Source organism: Danio rerio, chromosome 18 (genome assembly GCF_052040795.2).
Source record: "Danio rerio strain M-AB ecotype USA chromosome 18, GRCz13ab, whole genome shotgun sequence".
NCBI lineage: Eukaryota > Metazoa > Chordata > Actinopteri > Cypriniformes > Danionidae > Danio > Danio rerio.
The window spans coordinates 52,322,501-52,340,521 of NC_141038.1; the positions used below are offsets into that span (position 1 = coordinate 52,322,501).

Genomic DNA, 18,021 nt, shown 5'->3' on the forward strand with positions numbered 1-18,021 from the left:
GCCAGTCTGGAAACCAGCAGAGACGCACCATAATAACTCCGAGACCAAGGTGAAGCAAGCAGATCCACATCTTCACGAAGACACTCTTCAATAATAACTCATCAGTGTTTAATAATAACCCCATATTCATCTCTCCTCAGGGTCCACACGTGCAGCGAGAATCAGAAAGGCCGGTTTGTTCATTGCCCATATTCCTCAGGTCTCTTTCCATCTCTCTTCTGCTTTCAACACATTTTACATCAACAACACGGAGAACTTCAAATATCCATCCTAAAACACGCCAAAATTAGGACAAATCCAATCTATCATTCACTGAACACACTTATTCAGCCATTTGTGTGCTTCAAAAGCACACAGCTACCAAAGACACACGTGGAGAAACACACACATGATAGCAAAACGGACCCTGCTGGACCACACTGAGCAAACACACACACACACGTCATTGGATGTTGTTTAGCAAGTCTGTGTGTGCGTTTGTCATTATTAGTGTCTCTTCAACGCACACAAACACACACACATAGACTTACCAAAGTGATGCACACCTGCTTTCCATATGATCCTGCTCAGGAATGGGTTAAAACGGCCACTTCTGATCTCCACCAATCAGCACTTGTGAAAGCATTAGAAACCTGTGTGAGTATCTGGCGCGATCGGATGGGATCGCCGTTTTTATCGAGTCGCCAGACGAAACAGACGAATGAATTGTACAGTTTTCCACCCTGTGTTTGTCTCTCTCTCGCGCTCATTCTGTCTTCCACCGGTTATCACTCATCAGACACGTTTGCCTTTAAACCTCTTTGTTATTCTGGCTGAATCGGTTTCTGTTTACTTCTGATTCTTTTCCTTTTATTCCCCCCTCCCTCCTCTCTTCATGTCTTTTTTTTAAAGCTGTTGTGGGATTTCCCTCCTCTTTTTTTCTTTGGTGTATATTTTCAGATTCTTTAAAGAGCAAATATTAAGTTTAAAGGTTTACTTTTTCGATTGGTTGGGGTTTTCGGGGCTCTGTTGATTTATATAAAGGGGATGGAGCTCTAGAGAGTATATATGATGTAAATGGAGAGTGTGTTTTGGGGCAGCCGGATTATGAGACTTCATAAAGAAAACACTAAAGTTGTGAGGCTACCGCCTGCTGGAGACACTAGAGACTACACTTTACCTCGAGAGAAGCTTGACCTGATCAATGTAGTACTCGCCACCATTCCTGTGGTTTTGGTTCTTTCTCTTTTTCTCCCGAGCGTCTCGGAAAAAGCAGACGTCGGCCTCTACATCCAGATCGTCTTCGACCTTGAGAAATCCACACTTCTGTGAGCCCCACACACCTGATGTTTGTAATGCTTTATTTTTAGTAATTTTTAAAAATTACCTGTTAAATTAATCAAACTGTACTGGTAAACACAGAGAAATGTGTATGGCTTTTCCCTCTCAAATAAATGCATGTAATGACAAACCTGCAGCGCTGCTGGTGAATGCTTGTGTTTGCACGATTGCATTAATGGCTGATGTTGAATTTGTTGTAGCATTCAGGGTTGAGTTATAATTTAAAACGCATATACACCCATTGCATTATCAGCTTTTTGCTTGAATGTGACACGTTTAGTTATTTTTGCTACTCGAAATCATGCTGAAACTGGTATTTGGTACCATATTTGAAGTCAAGTCTGACTTTGTCACTCCTCAACATGTGTGGACATACAGTGGAATGAAATGCTGTGTTTCGCTGTGTGCTACATAATTATCAATATCAGAGTACCCGAAAAAGACTTAATTTTGATCTCAAATTAATAGCCTTAATAGCCTTGAATTTGGCACACAAAGGCTTGGATTTCGTTACAAAGGTCTTATTTTATTTATTTATTTTTGCCTTTCCTATGAATAAAGTTCATACCATAACAAAATTAACTGTTACTAATGTAGGCTAATTAAAAAATTCATGCAGCGTAACGTTGAGTGCATCTCGCGCTCCATCTCATAGCAGAAAGTGCGTCGCCGTAGCTTACGAGCACGTGTATTGGATTTGTTTCTACAGGTGGTTTGTCAGGCTCACTCACCTGTGTGAGTCACTCAGAAATGCACAATGTTTCATAAAGATATGGAGGGGTTGTAAGAAAGTGTCTAGGGTTTAAGTGTCCGGTGCATATGGAGAGAGAGTGTTTTTACAGGTGGTTTGTCAGGCCCACTCACCTGTGTGAGGCGCACTCAGAAATGAACAATGTTTTTATGGAGATGTGGAGTGATTGTAAGAGTGTTGGTAGTTTAAGTAAAGTGTCCGGTGCATTTGGAGAGAGAGTGTTTCTACAGGTGGTTTGTCAGGCCCACTCACCTGTGTGAGGCGCGTTCAGAAATGCACAAGGTTTCATAAAGATATAGAGTGGTTGTAAGAGTGTTTGGAGTTTAAGTGTCCGGTGCATATGGAGAGAGAGAGTGTTTCTACAGGTGGTTTGTCAGGCCCACTCACCTGTGTGAGGCGCACTCAGAAGTGCACAGTATTTCATAAAAATATGGAGTGGTTGTAAGAAAGTGTCTGGAGTGTAAGTATAGTGTCTGGTGCATATGGAGAGGAAATGTTTCTGCATGTGGTTTGTCAGGCCCACTCAGTCAATGGGGCAAAAACAGCCCCGAACATAACCAAAGGGTAGTAAATTTTCCCGTAGTGTGTTGAGTTTTTGAAAAATTCCAAAACATTTTTCCCAAAGATCTCTGCTACAAGCGGCTGAAATGAGTTCCCTTCGCAGGGTGGCAGGACACACCCTTAGAGATGAGGAGCTCTGTCACTCGAGAGGAGCTCTGAGTAGAGCCGCTGCTCCTCCACATCAAGAGAAATCAGCTGAGGTGGCTCGGGCATCTGTTTCGGATGTCTCCTGGACTCCTAGGGAGTTGTTTCAGGCATGTCGAACCGGGTAGAGGCCTTAGGGAAGACCCAGGCCACGTCTCTTGGCTGGCCTAGTAATGCCTTGTGATTCCCCCAGAGGAGCTGGACGAACTGTCTGGGGAGAAGGAAGTCTGGGGTTCTCTCCTGAGACTGCTCCCCTGCGACCCGGCCCCTGGAAAAGCAGATGAAAATGAATAAATGAATGTCTCAAAATAAAATTTGTCATCAAAAATTTGCTGAAACAGAAAGTTATGGCCTAATTAAGACTCAAAATCACCACAGAGTGGATGAAAACATCCCTTAACAGCACTCAAGGGTTAATATATCTTAATGTGAGTTATTATGAGTTTTGTGGAAGTTGAGTCGCTGTTGTTGTATGCTGAGTTTGCACAGGTTGAAACCCCCTGCTTTCATCTAAAAGAAAGCATCCCGTCAGGTGGTCTGGTATGTTATACACCCCGAGATGTATGCAAACAGTATCAAACAGGCCTGCAGCAGGAGAGCAATATGTTTGAGATTACCGAGCTTCTGTTGAACCCCGAGCACAGGACGTACACAAATACAGTAGAGAAGCAGAGCCTGAAATAATAAACCACAAACACACCTGAACGTCTGTTTAATGAGGGAATATAATCCTCAGACATTTGGAGACTCTTAGTGTAAGTAAAACAATAGTTAGGATCATTATTTCATCATCATGTCAACGTCGGTGGAGCTTGCTGTACTTTGGGATGTTCTGTGCTGTATATAAGGGATTTCTGAGGTATTTGACTCTTGGAGCTTATTATTATAAAGCTACTTTGAAGGAATTTTGGGTGTAATCCTCAGTGCCTGCCTTATATAATCACAGGGAGACGTCAGAGCTCCATGTCTCCATTTATTGAGTGATTTTACAGTACAGGATGGATGGATGATAAAACAATGGATGGATTGGTGGATAGAATGAGGATGGATGGACTGAAAGATGGAATGAATGACTAAATACAGCTGAGAGATTAATTAAATAAACAATAGAATGATGGATGGGATAATAGAACAATAGACGAATTGGTGGATTGAACAATGGATGGATAGAAGGATGGATGGGTGGATGGATGACATAATGGTGGGTGGATAGAGGGATTTAAGGATAGACTGAAGGATAGATGATTGGATAGATTGAAAGATAGACTGATGGATTAAAGGATAGACTGGTGGCAGGTTGGATGGATGAATAGAATGGTGGATGGATGGATTGAAGGGAGACTGATGGGTGGATTTGAGGGTAACATCATGGATGGATGGATCGATTGAAGAGAATGATGAGATCAGTGGGTGGATTGATTGAAGGATACTTCTAGGTGGATGGATTTAAGGATAGAATGTTTGGTGGATGAACAGAATGATGGATAGATGGATGGATGTATTATAGGATAGACTGATGGATGGGTGGATTCAAGGATAGAAAGATGTATTGAAGAATAGAATGATGGATGCATGGAAGAATGGTGGATTGATGGGTGGTTGTATTGGAGAATTGATTGGTGGGTGGATGCATAGATTGAAGGATAGATGGATGGCTGGATGGATGGATTGATTGATAGGTGGATAGATGGATGAACATGATGGATGGGTAGATGGATTGAAGGATAGAATGGTGGATGGATGGATGGATAGCTTGAAGGACCGAATGACGGATGGATGGATTGAAGGATAGAATGTTGGATGGATGGATGGATAGATAGATAGCTTGAAGGACCATATGATGGATGGCTGGATGAATTGAAGGATAGAGTGGTGGATGGATGGATGGATTGAAGGATAGAGTGGTGGATGGATGGATGGATGGATGGATAGCTTGAAGGACTAAATGATGAATGGCTGGATGGATTGAAGGATAGAATGTTGGATGGATGGATGGATGGATGGATGGATGGATGGATGGATGGATGGATAGATAGATAGATAGATAGATAGATAGATAGATAGATAGATAGATAGATAGATAGATAGATAGATAGATAGATAGATAGATAGATAGATAGATAGATAGATAGATAGATAGCTTGAAGGACCATATGATGGATAGCTGGATGGATGGATGGATTAAAGGATAGAGTGGTGGATGGATGGATGGATGGATAGATAGCTTGAAGGACCAAATGATGGGTGGCTGGATGGATTGAAGGATAGAATGGTGGATGGATGGATAGATAGAACGGTGGATGCATGGAAGGATAGAATGATGGATGGGTAAATAGAAGGGTGGATGGATTGAAGAATAGACTGGATGAGTGGATGGAAAAATGGATTGAAGGATAGATGATGAATGGTGGATGGATAAATAGAATGAAAGATGGGTGAATGAATGGTTTGAAGAATAGGCTGATGGATAGATTGAGTGATAGAATGATGGATGGGTGGATGGATTATAAGATAGAATGATGGATGGCTGGGTGGATGAACAGAATGATAGATCTATGGATGGATTGATGGACAGAATAATGGACTGTATGAAAGATAGAATTGTGGATAGGTGGATGGATAGATGAACAGAAGGATGGATGGATTGAAGAATGAAATGATGGATGGGTGAATTGGTTGAATCATTGATGGATAATAGAATAATGCACGGATGAATATGAACATCAGATTGAGATCTAAAATTGGCGTATTTTTGATCTGTTTTTGACACCAGTGTGAGATGTCAGTTTGACGTCATGTTGACATCAGCTGGATTTGCAGTCTTGACATGTTTTTTCATAAAGTTATTTGACATTAAGGTTTCCGCTGGGTTTCTTTCAGTTTCTATGTGGGAACAGTTTCACAGTAAATCCTTCTGTGCAGTCGTGATTGTGAATTTTCTATTTAATTTGGCTTTTCTTTGAAAGCAGATTATACGTTGACCCCCGTGAGCCAGAAATTCTCCACACTGACCGTCCAGCAGTGAGTGTGAATGGGGAACGGGCTCATGGCTTGTGTTCAGGTAAGATCTCCATTGGCTCTCAGTGTTTTGACTGCAGCCTGCTGTTGATTTAGGCCTTTAAAAAGCCTCTCGCTTGTCAAACTCAATGAGACGTGTTGGGCAGATCTGTCCCTCAGGCACAGAGAGAGTTAAAAACAGCCCTTTGGCCACAACCTCTGCATCTGAATTCCCTATAGACATTTGTTTATGAATATCAGAAAAGCCATGAGAAAAGGAGGAGAATTGTGGAAGAGCAGCGAAGAAATGCTTCAGTTCTTCCAGCTCACTGACTTATGACTAAAGTGAACCGACGGACTGAAGATCCCTCACATGATAGTGCTTACACACACACACACACACACACACACACACACACACTTCAGCATAACTTTATCCGATTTTATCCTCAGACTGTCCTACCAGAGTTTATTGGCGCATGCTCATGTCAAATTATCAAGCTGCACATTATTTTGTAATAAAAGTTATATGATCAGAAAGTCATGGCAGCATATTTTTTTAATGTTACTTTAGCTTATTTTGGTGAGATAATCAGATTTCTGCTTTATTTTTTTATTATTTGTACAAAACTTGAAGTTTAAGTCATTTTAATTGAAGTTGAGGTGACTTATAAAGTTAACTTCAAAAATTGATGGTAGCAATACATTTTTTGCAACGTACGAGTGCATGGATATCTTCATATGTGGGGGTGTTTATTCTATCCTGCTAGGGAAAACTGATGAGCAGGGCCAGACGGAATCTACGGACGTTTTTAGCTATTTCTGAGGAGAATTTTAGTAAAAATCTGCGGATTTCTGCGGAATTATTTTGAGAGTCTCCAGCGGAGTATCATAACTAAAACCTTAATATAATAAATAAAAAGTAATAAATTACTGAATAAAAACTGAATAAATTCAGATTCACATATTTACTCAAGTAAATAAACAGAATTAATAATGGGCTAAAAATCATCTGCGGAATTCAGCGCGCGCAGATTCCGTGTGGGCCTACTGATGAGGTATTTTGCTCTGTAAAACGATCCAACTTTTGTAGAAATGTATAATAGTATATGTGGGGTGGCAGGGTGGCTCAGTGGTTAGCACTGTTACCTCACAGCAAGAAAGTCGCTGGTTTGAGTCCTGGAGTTGGCATGTTCTCCCCGTGTTGGCGTGGGTTTCCTCCGGGTGCTCCGTTTTTTCCCACAGTCCAAACACATGCGCTATAGGGGAATTGATTAACTAAATTGGTCGTAGTGTATGAGTGTGTATGGTTGTTTCCCAGTACTGGGTTGCAGCTGTAAGGGGATCCACTATGCTGGATAGGTTTGCGGTTCATTTTGCTGTGGTGACCCCTGATAAAATCAAGTCGGGAAAAAAAACGAGTGAATAATAGGATATGAAAGCCATAATTATTGTTTAATTGATCATTGCTAAGCCCACACGGAATCTGCGCGCGCTGAATTCCGCAGATTCCTGCAGATTTTTAGCCCATCATTAATTCTGTTTATTTACTTGAGTAAATGTGTAAATCGGAATTTATTTAGTTTTTATTTAATATATTACGTTTTTAGTTACTCCGCTGGATACTCCTGAAATAATTCCGCAGAAATCCGCAGATTTTTACCAAAATTCTCTGCAGAAATAGCAAGAAAAACGTCCGCAGATTCCGTCTAGCCCTAATCATTGCCCACACACTGTCCTGACATTTTTATTCCTAAATTCAGCATTTAAATATCAAATAAATTATATTTAAAAATTATTCTTAAAAATGTGTTAGTCTTGACTCATCCCAGTACTGGGAAACACCCATGCATACTCATTCACACACAGTCATACATTAAGGCCATTTTAGCTTACCCAATTCCCCTATAGCGCATGTGTTTGGACTGTTGTGGAAACCGGAGCCCCCGGAGGAAACTTATGCCAACACAGGGAGAACATGCAAACTCCACACAGAAATGCTAACTGACCCAGTCGGGACTCGAACCAGCGACCGTCTTGCTGTGAAGCCACAGTGCTAAACACTGAGCCACCATGCCGCCACCACATATACTTATTTAGATCATAATGCAATCGTTTGGATAAACTGTTTTGAAAAAGTAAACTGCTAAATGAACAAACGCTAATGTGAAAGGTGTTGTTTGTTTGGTGAGACAGTTGTGTTCATAACACTAGAGCATGAAGAATGATTGGGGCAGTTTCTGCCATTGAGATGACTGGGTTAAGTTTCCAGTAAAACTGGTTCTCTTTACTGTATAAAGCTGATGATTCTGGTGGATGGAAGAGATACAATATTAGGGAAATTGAGCAGAATAAAAAGAGAAGAGAGGACTCCATTTAAGAGAGAGCCTTTATTTTGCACGGCTCCAGCCTGATGATTTAGATCTCTCTTTTTTTGCTGACCAACATCAAACCTCAAAACAAAAACCTTCTTAAAGCACAGGATTGGTTGCAATATGAAGAGTCGTGCTGTTTTATTATCTATTTGTCAAACCCTCAGCTGTAGTTCCCTTTTTTTTTATTGTTCATTTTTCAAAGGATGGTTTGGGTGGGTGTGGGATTTCTGACCTGAAATTGTGCCCCAGTCTGCCCCTGAGCACACACACACACACACACACACACACACACACACGCGCGCTCCGCTGGGACAGAAACTCACTCTGTTACTCTGGGAACTTTATAACCGTGTCTCATGCTGCTCTGAAGACTCTATATCCCTCAGGAGGACATACACAAACAGGTAAACACTGATTTATACACATACGCTTGATAGAAATGTTGTATATTTTAAATAATGCACGATTTTTATAGTATAAAATCCTTGATTGTAAACAAGTGTACTCATCTCTCTATACACAAAAACTTTGTTGGCTGTTTGTTCAAACTACTTATTTAAAATGAGTTGAAACAACCCAATTCTTGATGTTTTTGGGGGGAGAACTTCCTTGTTTAATGTTAAATCCACTTAAATCTGTGAAAAACTAATAAGTTAGCTTCATTCATTCATGTTGTCTCATCACAAATTGGAACCCAGGATATTTACCGTGTATAAGAGACCACTTAGTTGCTGTATTCGTCAGTAAACTGTGTTTTTATTTCTGTAAACTATACCGATCACATTTCTACCAAAATTCCCTGCTAAAAAATCCAGCTTAAACCAGCCTAGGCTGGTTGGCTGGTTTTAGCTGGTCGACCATGCTGGTTTTAGAGGGGTTTTGGCCATTTCCAGGCTGGTTTCCAGCCATTTCCAGCCTGGTGTTAGATGGTCAGGCTGGGAGATGACCAGCTAACACCAGCTTGACCAGCCTAGCCAGGCTGGGAGCCCAGCCAAAACCAGCTATGTCCATCTTAAACCAGGCTGGTCAAGCTGGTTTTAGTTGGATTTAGCTGGTCATTTAGCTGGAAACCAGCCTGGAAATGGCCAAAATCCCTCTGAAACCAGCCTGGTTTTTTTAGTAGGGTTGAAATACAAATGGTGTTTAAACTATATTGTTAGCATAAAACAAATAGGCAATATTTTCAGAAATCTTTATCTTCAGTTTTTATTTCAGTCATATACCAAACTTATATGAATGTGTAACTTCAGAATATGTGAGAAATATATTGAGTTTTTGGTGAAATATGCCTGATTTGTCTTTGGATCAAGTGAACAGTTATTCTGCAGTTGTCATTTTCAGAAATAATGCTTCAAATCTCAATGTTATATTTAAGGTTTGAAAGAAATGTTGTTAAACACATAATAATTCCAGGATATCCTGATGTTTCTGAAATTACCTCGTTTTTGTCCCCGAATAGATTCAAAATAATAATAACAAAACTATTTTTTCAGATTGTTGTTGAGTTTTAGCAAGAATCTATATTTACTAAAATAATAGTCTACACTAAAAAGGCTTTGACAGGACATTAAATCATAATTAATGCCAGACAATCCCCAGCTAATAATATTTTAACGCAGCCTGAGTGAACTCATGATCTGTTAAGCACTTTTAATATAAGTATAAATGCCTATAGACGTGTTTAAGCCAGCGTAAAGGCGCATTACTGTCTCTCGATCAAAGCTGGAAGCACATGAGAATCAATCTGCTGCTGTGTCGTGTGTTTTCCTCCAGTGAAAATGTTGTAGTATCGCTGAAGTTCAGTGTGGAGTTTGTCCAGAAACATTCCTCTGATTTTACGGTCTAAAATGCACTGGAGTCCTGATAGAGATCATGGCAACCGAGACACTGCTTTCACGCTTAGTATTCAAGTCGACTCTGTGCTTTTGTGTGTGTTTCTGACAGAAAACTCCTTCACGTTTCACTCGATGAAAACAAACAGACTTACGATCAAATCGTGTGATTTAAATCTAGCTATGCGAACGGGATGTTGTTCGCGATTCAGTTTGATTCATTCGGACAGTTCACTGAGTCGAGTCTGAATTCAGTAGTGTCGGGTTTCTTTTTCAAATACTCAGAATGATGACTGAAACCAAACCTGACATTATGCTGAATCACAACACAGTCTGTGATCAAAGCTAGCGATCACATGCGAGTTAGTATTGAATTCGAGCATGTTTGGTAACGTTATAGTTCGTGATTCAGTTTGGTTCATTCGGACAGTTCACTTCAGTCTCTGAAATCAGTATTTTCAGGTTTGTTTTCTGTCATAGTTTTTTAAAAACTCAGAACGGTGACAGAAAACAAACCTGATTTGTTGATGTTTCTGAACTAGCGGTCTGAGTGTAAATTAGTATTGAATTTGATTGTATTTTGTTCGCGATTCAGTTTGATTCATTTGGACAGCTCACTAAGTCGAGTCTGAATTCAGTAATGCCTGACATTATGCTGAATCACAACACAGTCTATGATCAAAGCTAGCGATCACATGTGAGTTAGTATTGAATTTGATTGCATTTGATATAGTTCGTGATTAATTGGTTCATTCAGACCGTTCACTTCAGTCTCTGAAATCAGTAATATTGTCAGGTTTGTTTTTTTGTCATAGTTTTCAAAAACTCAGATCGATGACAGAAAACAAACCTGATATTGTTGGTGATTCTGAACTAGCGGTCTGAGTGAATTAGTGTTCAATCTAATTGTCTTTGATATAGTTTGGGATTCAGTTTGATTCATTTGGACAGTTCACTGAGTCGAGTCTGAATTCAGTAGTGTCGGGTTTCTTTTTCAAATATCCAAAATGATGACTGAAACCAAACCTGACATTATGCTGAATCACAACACAGTCTATGATCATAGCAAGCGATCAGAGTGTGAGTTAATATTGAATTCCATTATTTTTGATATAGTTTGTGATTCAGTTTGATTCATTCGGACAGTTCACTTCATTTTATTATTATCATTTTTTAAATTGTATCAACTTTAACTGCATTTAAATTAAAACTATAGTGCTATTTTTGCCAATATAACAATGACATTAATTTATGCGTAGTTCTCAATTAAAGGGATAGTTTACCACAAAGTTTTTAATTCTTTCATCATTTACTCACTCGTCACTTGTTTCAAACCTTTGAGTTTTTTTCTTCTGTTGAACAGGAAAGAAGATATTTCTAAGAATGCTATAAAATACCGTAACTTTTAACCTTCATAGTATTTGTTTTTCCTACTATGAAAGTCAATGGTTACAGGTTTTCAGCATTCTTCAAAATATCTTCTTTCATGTTCAACAAAGAAAAAATTAGCTCAATCAGGGGGAAGATGAGTAAATGATGACATTTTGTGTTTGGTATCTATTTCAAACACCTTTAACTGCATATGAATTGAAACTATAATACTATTTTTGCCAATGTGACAATGACATTAATTTATGTGTGCATTCAGTTCTCATTTAAGGGAATAGTTCACCCAAAAATGTATCTTCTCCCATCATCCACTGACCCTTCACTTGTTTCAAACCTTTATAAGTTTCTTTTTATCTGTTTGACACAAATGAAGATATTTCGAAGAATGATAAAAAAAAACATTGACTTCCATAGTATTTGTTTTTTACTATGGCAGTCAATGGTTACAGGTTTTCAGCATTCTTCAAAATATCTTCTTTCTTGTTCAACAAAAAAATAAAATAAAGAAACTTTCCCCTAGTCCCCAAGGTTCAATGATCGGTCAGAGGCTTCAAATAAGCTTAAATTAATTTAATGAATCAAATGGATAAAGCATACGGCGCACTCTAGGCTGCAGAATAAACCCTTTACAGTATGAGGTTCACATGTGGGCATTACACAACCCTCTCTAACCCTCGTAGCCGAGTGTATATCGCCGATTTCCCTTCGGTGCTTCCCGGGGGCGCTTCAATAAGATCCTCCATCCAGATCAGTCCAATCATCAGTTGTTAGGCAGAACAGCAAATTTTACGCACACACATAACCGAGCCTGCAAAAGAGTGAGCTTGAGCCCCTCCCATCTGTGATTGTTCCTGTAAATGAGCACACTGGAAGAAGAGATGTAACATCTGTTGATAACAAGTACAGAGGAGTTACCTTCTTGGTTATGAGTCACACATAGGCACAGCTGTTATGGAGCAAAATTATATGAGGTTAAGCACTTATATGAGGATGAACACATCAGCATACGTTCATGTAAATAGTTAACAGCAGAATTGAAATATTAATGCAGGGATTAGTGTATTAATGCATTAGATGACGTTAAAATCATCAAACATTCCTTCACTATAAAATAAACTTCTTCAAAATAAATTAAGATTTGGAGCCACTTGAGGATAAGTAAATAGTAAATGTTCATTTTTCGGTGAACTGTCTCTTTAAGACTTTCCTGTATACTGTATGATAACATACTTATTTTTCAGAAGTCTTTGTTGCACGGACACAATGGTGAGGATTTCCACACACACGGTCCTGCTGGTCCTCATCTTCGCCTTTCTGGTGTGTGAGATTGTGGTGGGCCAAATCTGCAGATCTCTCCTGATCGCCGTGGACAGTTTCCACACGCTCTACGTCTTCATAAACATGGCTTTATCTGCATTAAAGCATCAAACTAACGCTTCATGCACGCCTGAAGCCTCCAGAGAAGTTCCCGATCCTGTGTATGATGTCCGGATGCGTCTCCAGCCGTTCTGCATTCTGATCTCAGCTCTATTGCTGGCGTCTCAGTGCGTCTCCATCAGCCTGGAGGTTCTCACTCATCTCGTGCAACCAGAAGCCATTCAGCATCCTCACTTGTGTATTGTTGTTGGAGGAGTGAGCGTGTTGTTTAATACACTCGTTTTCGTGTGGAGAAGGAGGGCGATGGATGATGGGACGCAAAACAAAATGCGTTCTGCATCAGAACCCAAAGGTGTGTTTAAGTTACTTAATATAGTCATTCATATTGAAATCAATGGGCCACTATATTATACATTGTATATATATATATATATATATATATATATATATATATATATATATATATATATATATATATATATATGTGTGTGTGTGTGTGTGTGTGTGTTGTGTGTGTGTGTGTGTATATAAACAATAAACAAATATATATAAACAAATATATATATATATATATATATATATATATATATATATATATATATATATATATATATATATATATATATATATATTATTAAATATTATAAAATATAAATATTTTTTTTATATACAGTGGGGGAAATAAGTATTGAACATGTCACCATTTTGGCAACCATATACGCAGAGGAAAACCAACTAAATAGTTTATAAATGAAGTTCTGTGTAATAAAATGAAACGACGCAGGGAAAAAAAAAGTACTGAACACATGAAGAAAGGAAGGTGTAGAAAGGCATGGAAAGCCCAGACAGCAGTCGAAATCTCTCAGTAGTTCTTCAGCAATCCTCTGCCCTTTCTCAGTGTAAATGAAGATCAGCTGCTTCAGTCCAACATCTACATTAGCAGGAGGATGAAGATGAATCCAGGGTGGACATTTCAGCAGGACAATGATCCAAAACACAGCCAAAGAGACTCTCAGATGCTTTCAGAGAAAGAAAATCAAGCTGTAGAATGGCCTAGCCAATTACCTGATATGAATCCAATAAAAATACAGAATAAAGCTCAGATTTGATAGACGAGAGCCACAGAAGCATCAAGATTTTAACACTCTGTTGACATCTTTAAGCTGCCGTAACCAAAAAAGCCTTTTAAATAAGGTATTAAAAACTATTCAGTAGTCCACCACTTTCTCCTTGTGTCATTGTTATTACACCACTCATTTTTCAGATTTGTTTTCTTTTATTTTAATGTTTAAATGATTTTTACTAAAATCTGGTTCAATTCCATGTCAACAGCTCCTTTAGAAATATTATTCCCAGAAAAATATGTTCAATACTTTTGTCCTTATAATGTTGTGTTGTAGAAAGTGCTCTTCCGGACGGCGCACTGATGTTCTGCAACCCTCAAACGTCCAGTGTTCTGGACCCGAATCAAACCTCTCCAGACGGCTCTTCTTCATGCCAAAACACCAACGTCACCGAGTCCAAACACACTCAAACATCCCAATCCAGTATCGGAGAAGCTCCTCAGAAAATCCCTGAACCTGTAGAGAAACCTCCAGAAGAACAGAAACACACTGGTGAGAGCAATAACTAGTTACTTTAAAAAGATACAGTAAATACACTCACTGGCCACTTTATTAGGTACACCTAGTACTGGGTTGGAACCCCTTTTGGCTTCAGAACTGCCTTAATCCTTCGTGGCGTATATTCAACAAGGTACTGCCAGGAACTTGATGCAAGGCAGGATGGATCCATGCTTTCATGTTGTTGAGGCCAAATTCTGACCCGACCATCTGAATGTGTCAGCAGAAATGGAGACTCATCAGAGCAGGCAACGTTTCTCCAATCTTCTATTGTGCAGTTTTGGTGAGTCTGTGTGAATTGTAGCCTCAGTTTCCTGTTCTTAGCTGACAGGAGCGGCACCCGGTGTGCTCTTCTGCTGCTGTAGCTCATCTGCCTCAAGGTTGGACGAGTTGTGTGTTCAGAGATGCTCTTCTGCAGAGCTCGGTTGTAACGAGTGCTTATTTGAGTTACTGTTGCCTTCCTATCAGCTGAAACCAGTCTGGCCATTCTCCTCTGACCTCTGGCATCAACAAGGCATTTGCGCCCACAGAACTGCCGCTCACTGGATATTTCCTCTTTGTCAGACCATTTTCTGTAAACCCTAGAGATGGTTGTGCGTGAAAATCCCAGTAGATCAGCAGTCTCTAAAATACTCAGACCAGCCCGTCTGGCACGTTTAAAGTCACTTAAATCCTTAAATTCTTCCCCATTCTGATGCTCGCTTTGAACTGCAGCAGATCGTCTTCACCATGTCTACATGCCTAAATGCATTGAGTTGTTGCCATGTGATTGGCTGATTAGATATTTGCGTTAACGAGCAGTTAGACAGGTGTACCTAATAAAGTGGCCGGTGAGTGCATTTATAAATTTTTATGTTTTGCATTTCAAAAATATAATTTATTGTGTTGAATATAGGGAGGGAGGGTGAACTATCCCTTAATAACAGAATTGTAAAAAAAAAAAAGTGTGTGAACTATCCCTTAATAACAATTTTAATTTCTAGTTGAACTATCCTTAATATGCATTACAGAATTTTAATTTCTGCGTGAACTAACCCCCCTTTATTGTGCTTATTTGTAACCTGCCAGCACCTCAGTGTGTTTCCCAAGTCTCTATCTTCAGAGAGCATCATCTGGGTCTCCTCAGTATAGTCCAGGATCTCCTGTGTTCAGTCCTGGTTCTGTCTAATGGTCTGGTTCTGCTGCTGTCCCGAGCTCACTGCCACCGGCCTCACTCAGACTGTCACCTGCTGGTCTACCTGGATGCTGTTTTCTCCACGGTTTGTGTGGTGTTTTTACTTTCCGCCGCCCTGCCGAGGTTACACCGATACGGGCTGCTGGTCCTCCAGGCGGCGCCTCTGCATCTTTCTGTCCGCCAGGTGCGACTCTGTCTCGGTCAAGTTCCCGGAGTATTATCGGTCCACGAACTTCACATTTGGCAGCTCTCAGATTCCCTCATTATCGCATCTCTGCATGTTCACTGTCCCGCCGGGATGAGCGCAGCAGAGTGCGAGGAACTTATAGCAAATATTAAAGCAGTGTTTTACTCTTTCGGCGTCAATCATTGCACGGTCCAACCTGAGTTTCTCACGCCGGAAAAGAGCGAGGCTGCGCCCGCGGAGGGTTCAGGACGACCCGGCTGCAGTCTGCGCTGTGGGCAGGAGTGTGTGGAGAAACTCTGTTGTGCCCCCCAGGTGGACGAGTCAACAAAGGCAATAAATCCCACCTGCATCCGTGAGGAGAAACCATGTGATAGAGATGTGGTCATTGAAAATACATCTGTGATTCAAGACTGATGGCAATAAAAGATTTAATATGTGCACTGAGTCTGATAATCACTGCAGACTATTGTATCTCAGGCCTATAGCCAGCCTTGTGAAAGGGGTGTTTTTTTTCTTAAAAAGTGGACCATTTTGCGTTCATTTAGGCCACTATTTAGTAATGAATACTGCATTTTAGTGACATTTTAAGCACTATTTTAGCTAAAACAGATTGTCAGATGGTCATCATAAACTAAAAAGCACATATGAAAATTCATGGAGAACAGCAATAGCCATAATAGTATTCAAATTCATTTTAATATCGGTCACTTTTTGTGTTTCACACCTTTTCATTGGTCATTTTTTGTTTTAAGATTTTGAATAACTTGTACAACATTTTAAGCATAAACGTCACACATCCACTAGACTGTTTAGAGCTGACTCCAGACCTGTTAAACTGTTCCACAATCAAACACATACACACATTCCCCTGGTTTCACAAACAAGGTTTAAGGCTAGTCAAGATTAAATTGCATGTTTGAGCTGTCTCAACTCAAAATAACTTGCAGGGAGATGTCTTAAAATACGTCAGTCAATTTTTTTTTTTGTCTCCAGGTGCACACCAGTAATATATTTTATAAATGTGGCTTAAATAGCCTAAATTATCTAAGGCCTAGTCCTGGCTTGATCTAAGCGCTGTTTGTGAAACTGGGCCTTAAAGTACAATCTGTTTCTTACCCAAGCCTAAGTACTCTCAGCTGTCTTGATCAAAACTAGTGTAATCTACATTCAGGCAGTAATAATATCCTTACAACACAAAGTCTTTCTTGAATAAAAAGTAGAATCACTTTCAAAGAAATAATCGTAAAAATAGAAAAATCTCTTTAGACCTTTTAGACAGTTTTAACTCTAAAACTGAGAAATAACAATAGAAACAGTTGCTTCCAGTCTTCAGACCTTCACTCAAGATCTCCGTGACCTCTGACCTAGTTTGGTGGCTCCTGAAAACAGTAGAGACAGGCTAATGCACTGAACACTCTTACATATGAAGCAGTGTGTTTACTTATTCATTAGATAAATCATTTCAATACTCATTTAAATAATCATATTTAATAAAAATAAGGAGAAACAGGATGATGAGGAAAGGATGCTGAGATGAATTGGAAGGTTTAAAACTGAATCCTTCAGTGCGCAATGTTGTTTTTGTGTTATGTTGTTTACTTAAGCTCAGGCTCAAGTTCATTTTGTTGTTGTTGTTTTTTTCTATCCATTTCACCACTCAGTTAAAATGGTTGGGTTAAAAATACCCCAAAGTATAACCCAACTACAGCACTGTCCCAACTATGGGTTATTTTTAACCCAATGCATTGAGATATTTTGACTAAATGTTATTTTTTTCCACTCTGGTACTATTGCTACTATAGCACTACTCTTATTTTATATTATGGCTGTGTAAATAAATAGCCTGCAGTTTTCACATATGATGAAAAAGCTTTATTTTCACTACATTTTAAGTTCCAGACACTTAAGCGTTTTTATCCATTTAATATAGATCGGCTATGAAGTGCACGTTTGTATCATCATTAATCAAAATAAATCATCAAATTAAATTAAATTAAATTAAATGAAAAGGGCACATATTTATGTCTATCTGACATGTTTTGGCTCAAACTATAACAGGAGCAAAGAATTTAATTGGTTTGAAATCGAATGTCTAATGAATGTCATACGAACTTTACCATGGTCTGGATAAGTTGGTGGTTCATTCCACTGTGGCGACCCCAGATTAATAAAGGGACTAAGCCGAAAAGAAAATGAAATGAGATATCCAGACTTAAAATTGGTTGTTTAAATCAAGTTACTCTGCATTGATAGTAGTTTTACAATATGTATTTTTATTATATTATTTTAAAC

General features: G+C 39.2%; 2 protein-coding genes across 3 annotated transcripts in view; both read left to right on the forward strand.

Annotated features, from left to right (window-relative positions):
• Window positions 1–1,450, forward strand: part of ppp1r37 (protein phosphatase 1, regulatory subunit 37) — a 71,880-nt gene extending 70,430 nt beyond the window's left edge. The window contains 2 exon segments of the mRNA NM_001080167.2: window positions 1–49; window positions 141–1,450. The exon segment at window positions 1–49 is cut by the window's left edge and continues 56 nt beyond it. Coding sequence (NP_001073636.2) covers window positions 1–33 — 33 coding nt within the window. The 3' untranslated portion in view covers window positions 34–49; window positions 141–1,450.
• A 3,655-nt stretch (window positions 1,451–5,105) lies between these two features.
• Window positions 5,106–16,169, forward strand: LOC100002134 (proton-coupled zinc antiporter SLC30A1). Of its 2 annotated transcripts, none has more exons than XM_087293588.1 (4): window positions 5,106–5,837; window positions 12,611–13,098; window positions 14,147–14,362; window positions 15,437–16,169. In XM_087293588.1, exons 2-4 carry the CDS (start codon window positions 12,633–12,635, stop codon window positions 16,141–16,143), a joined length of 1,389 nt encoding a protein of 462 aa, XP_087149714.1. In that variant the 5' UTR covers window positions 5,106–5,837; window positions 12,611–12,632; the 3' UTR covers window positions 16,144–16,169. The 2 variants fall into 2 exon arrangements, with proteins under 2 accessions (XP_087149714.1, XP_087149713.1); XM_087293587.1 differs by lacking the exon at window positions 5,106–5,837 and adding an exon at window positions 8,427–8,552.
• Window positions 16,170–18,021: the final 1,852 nt, after the last annotated feature.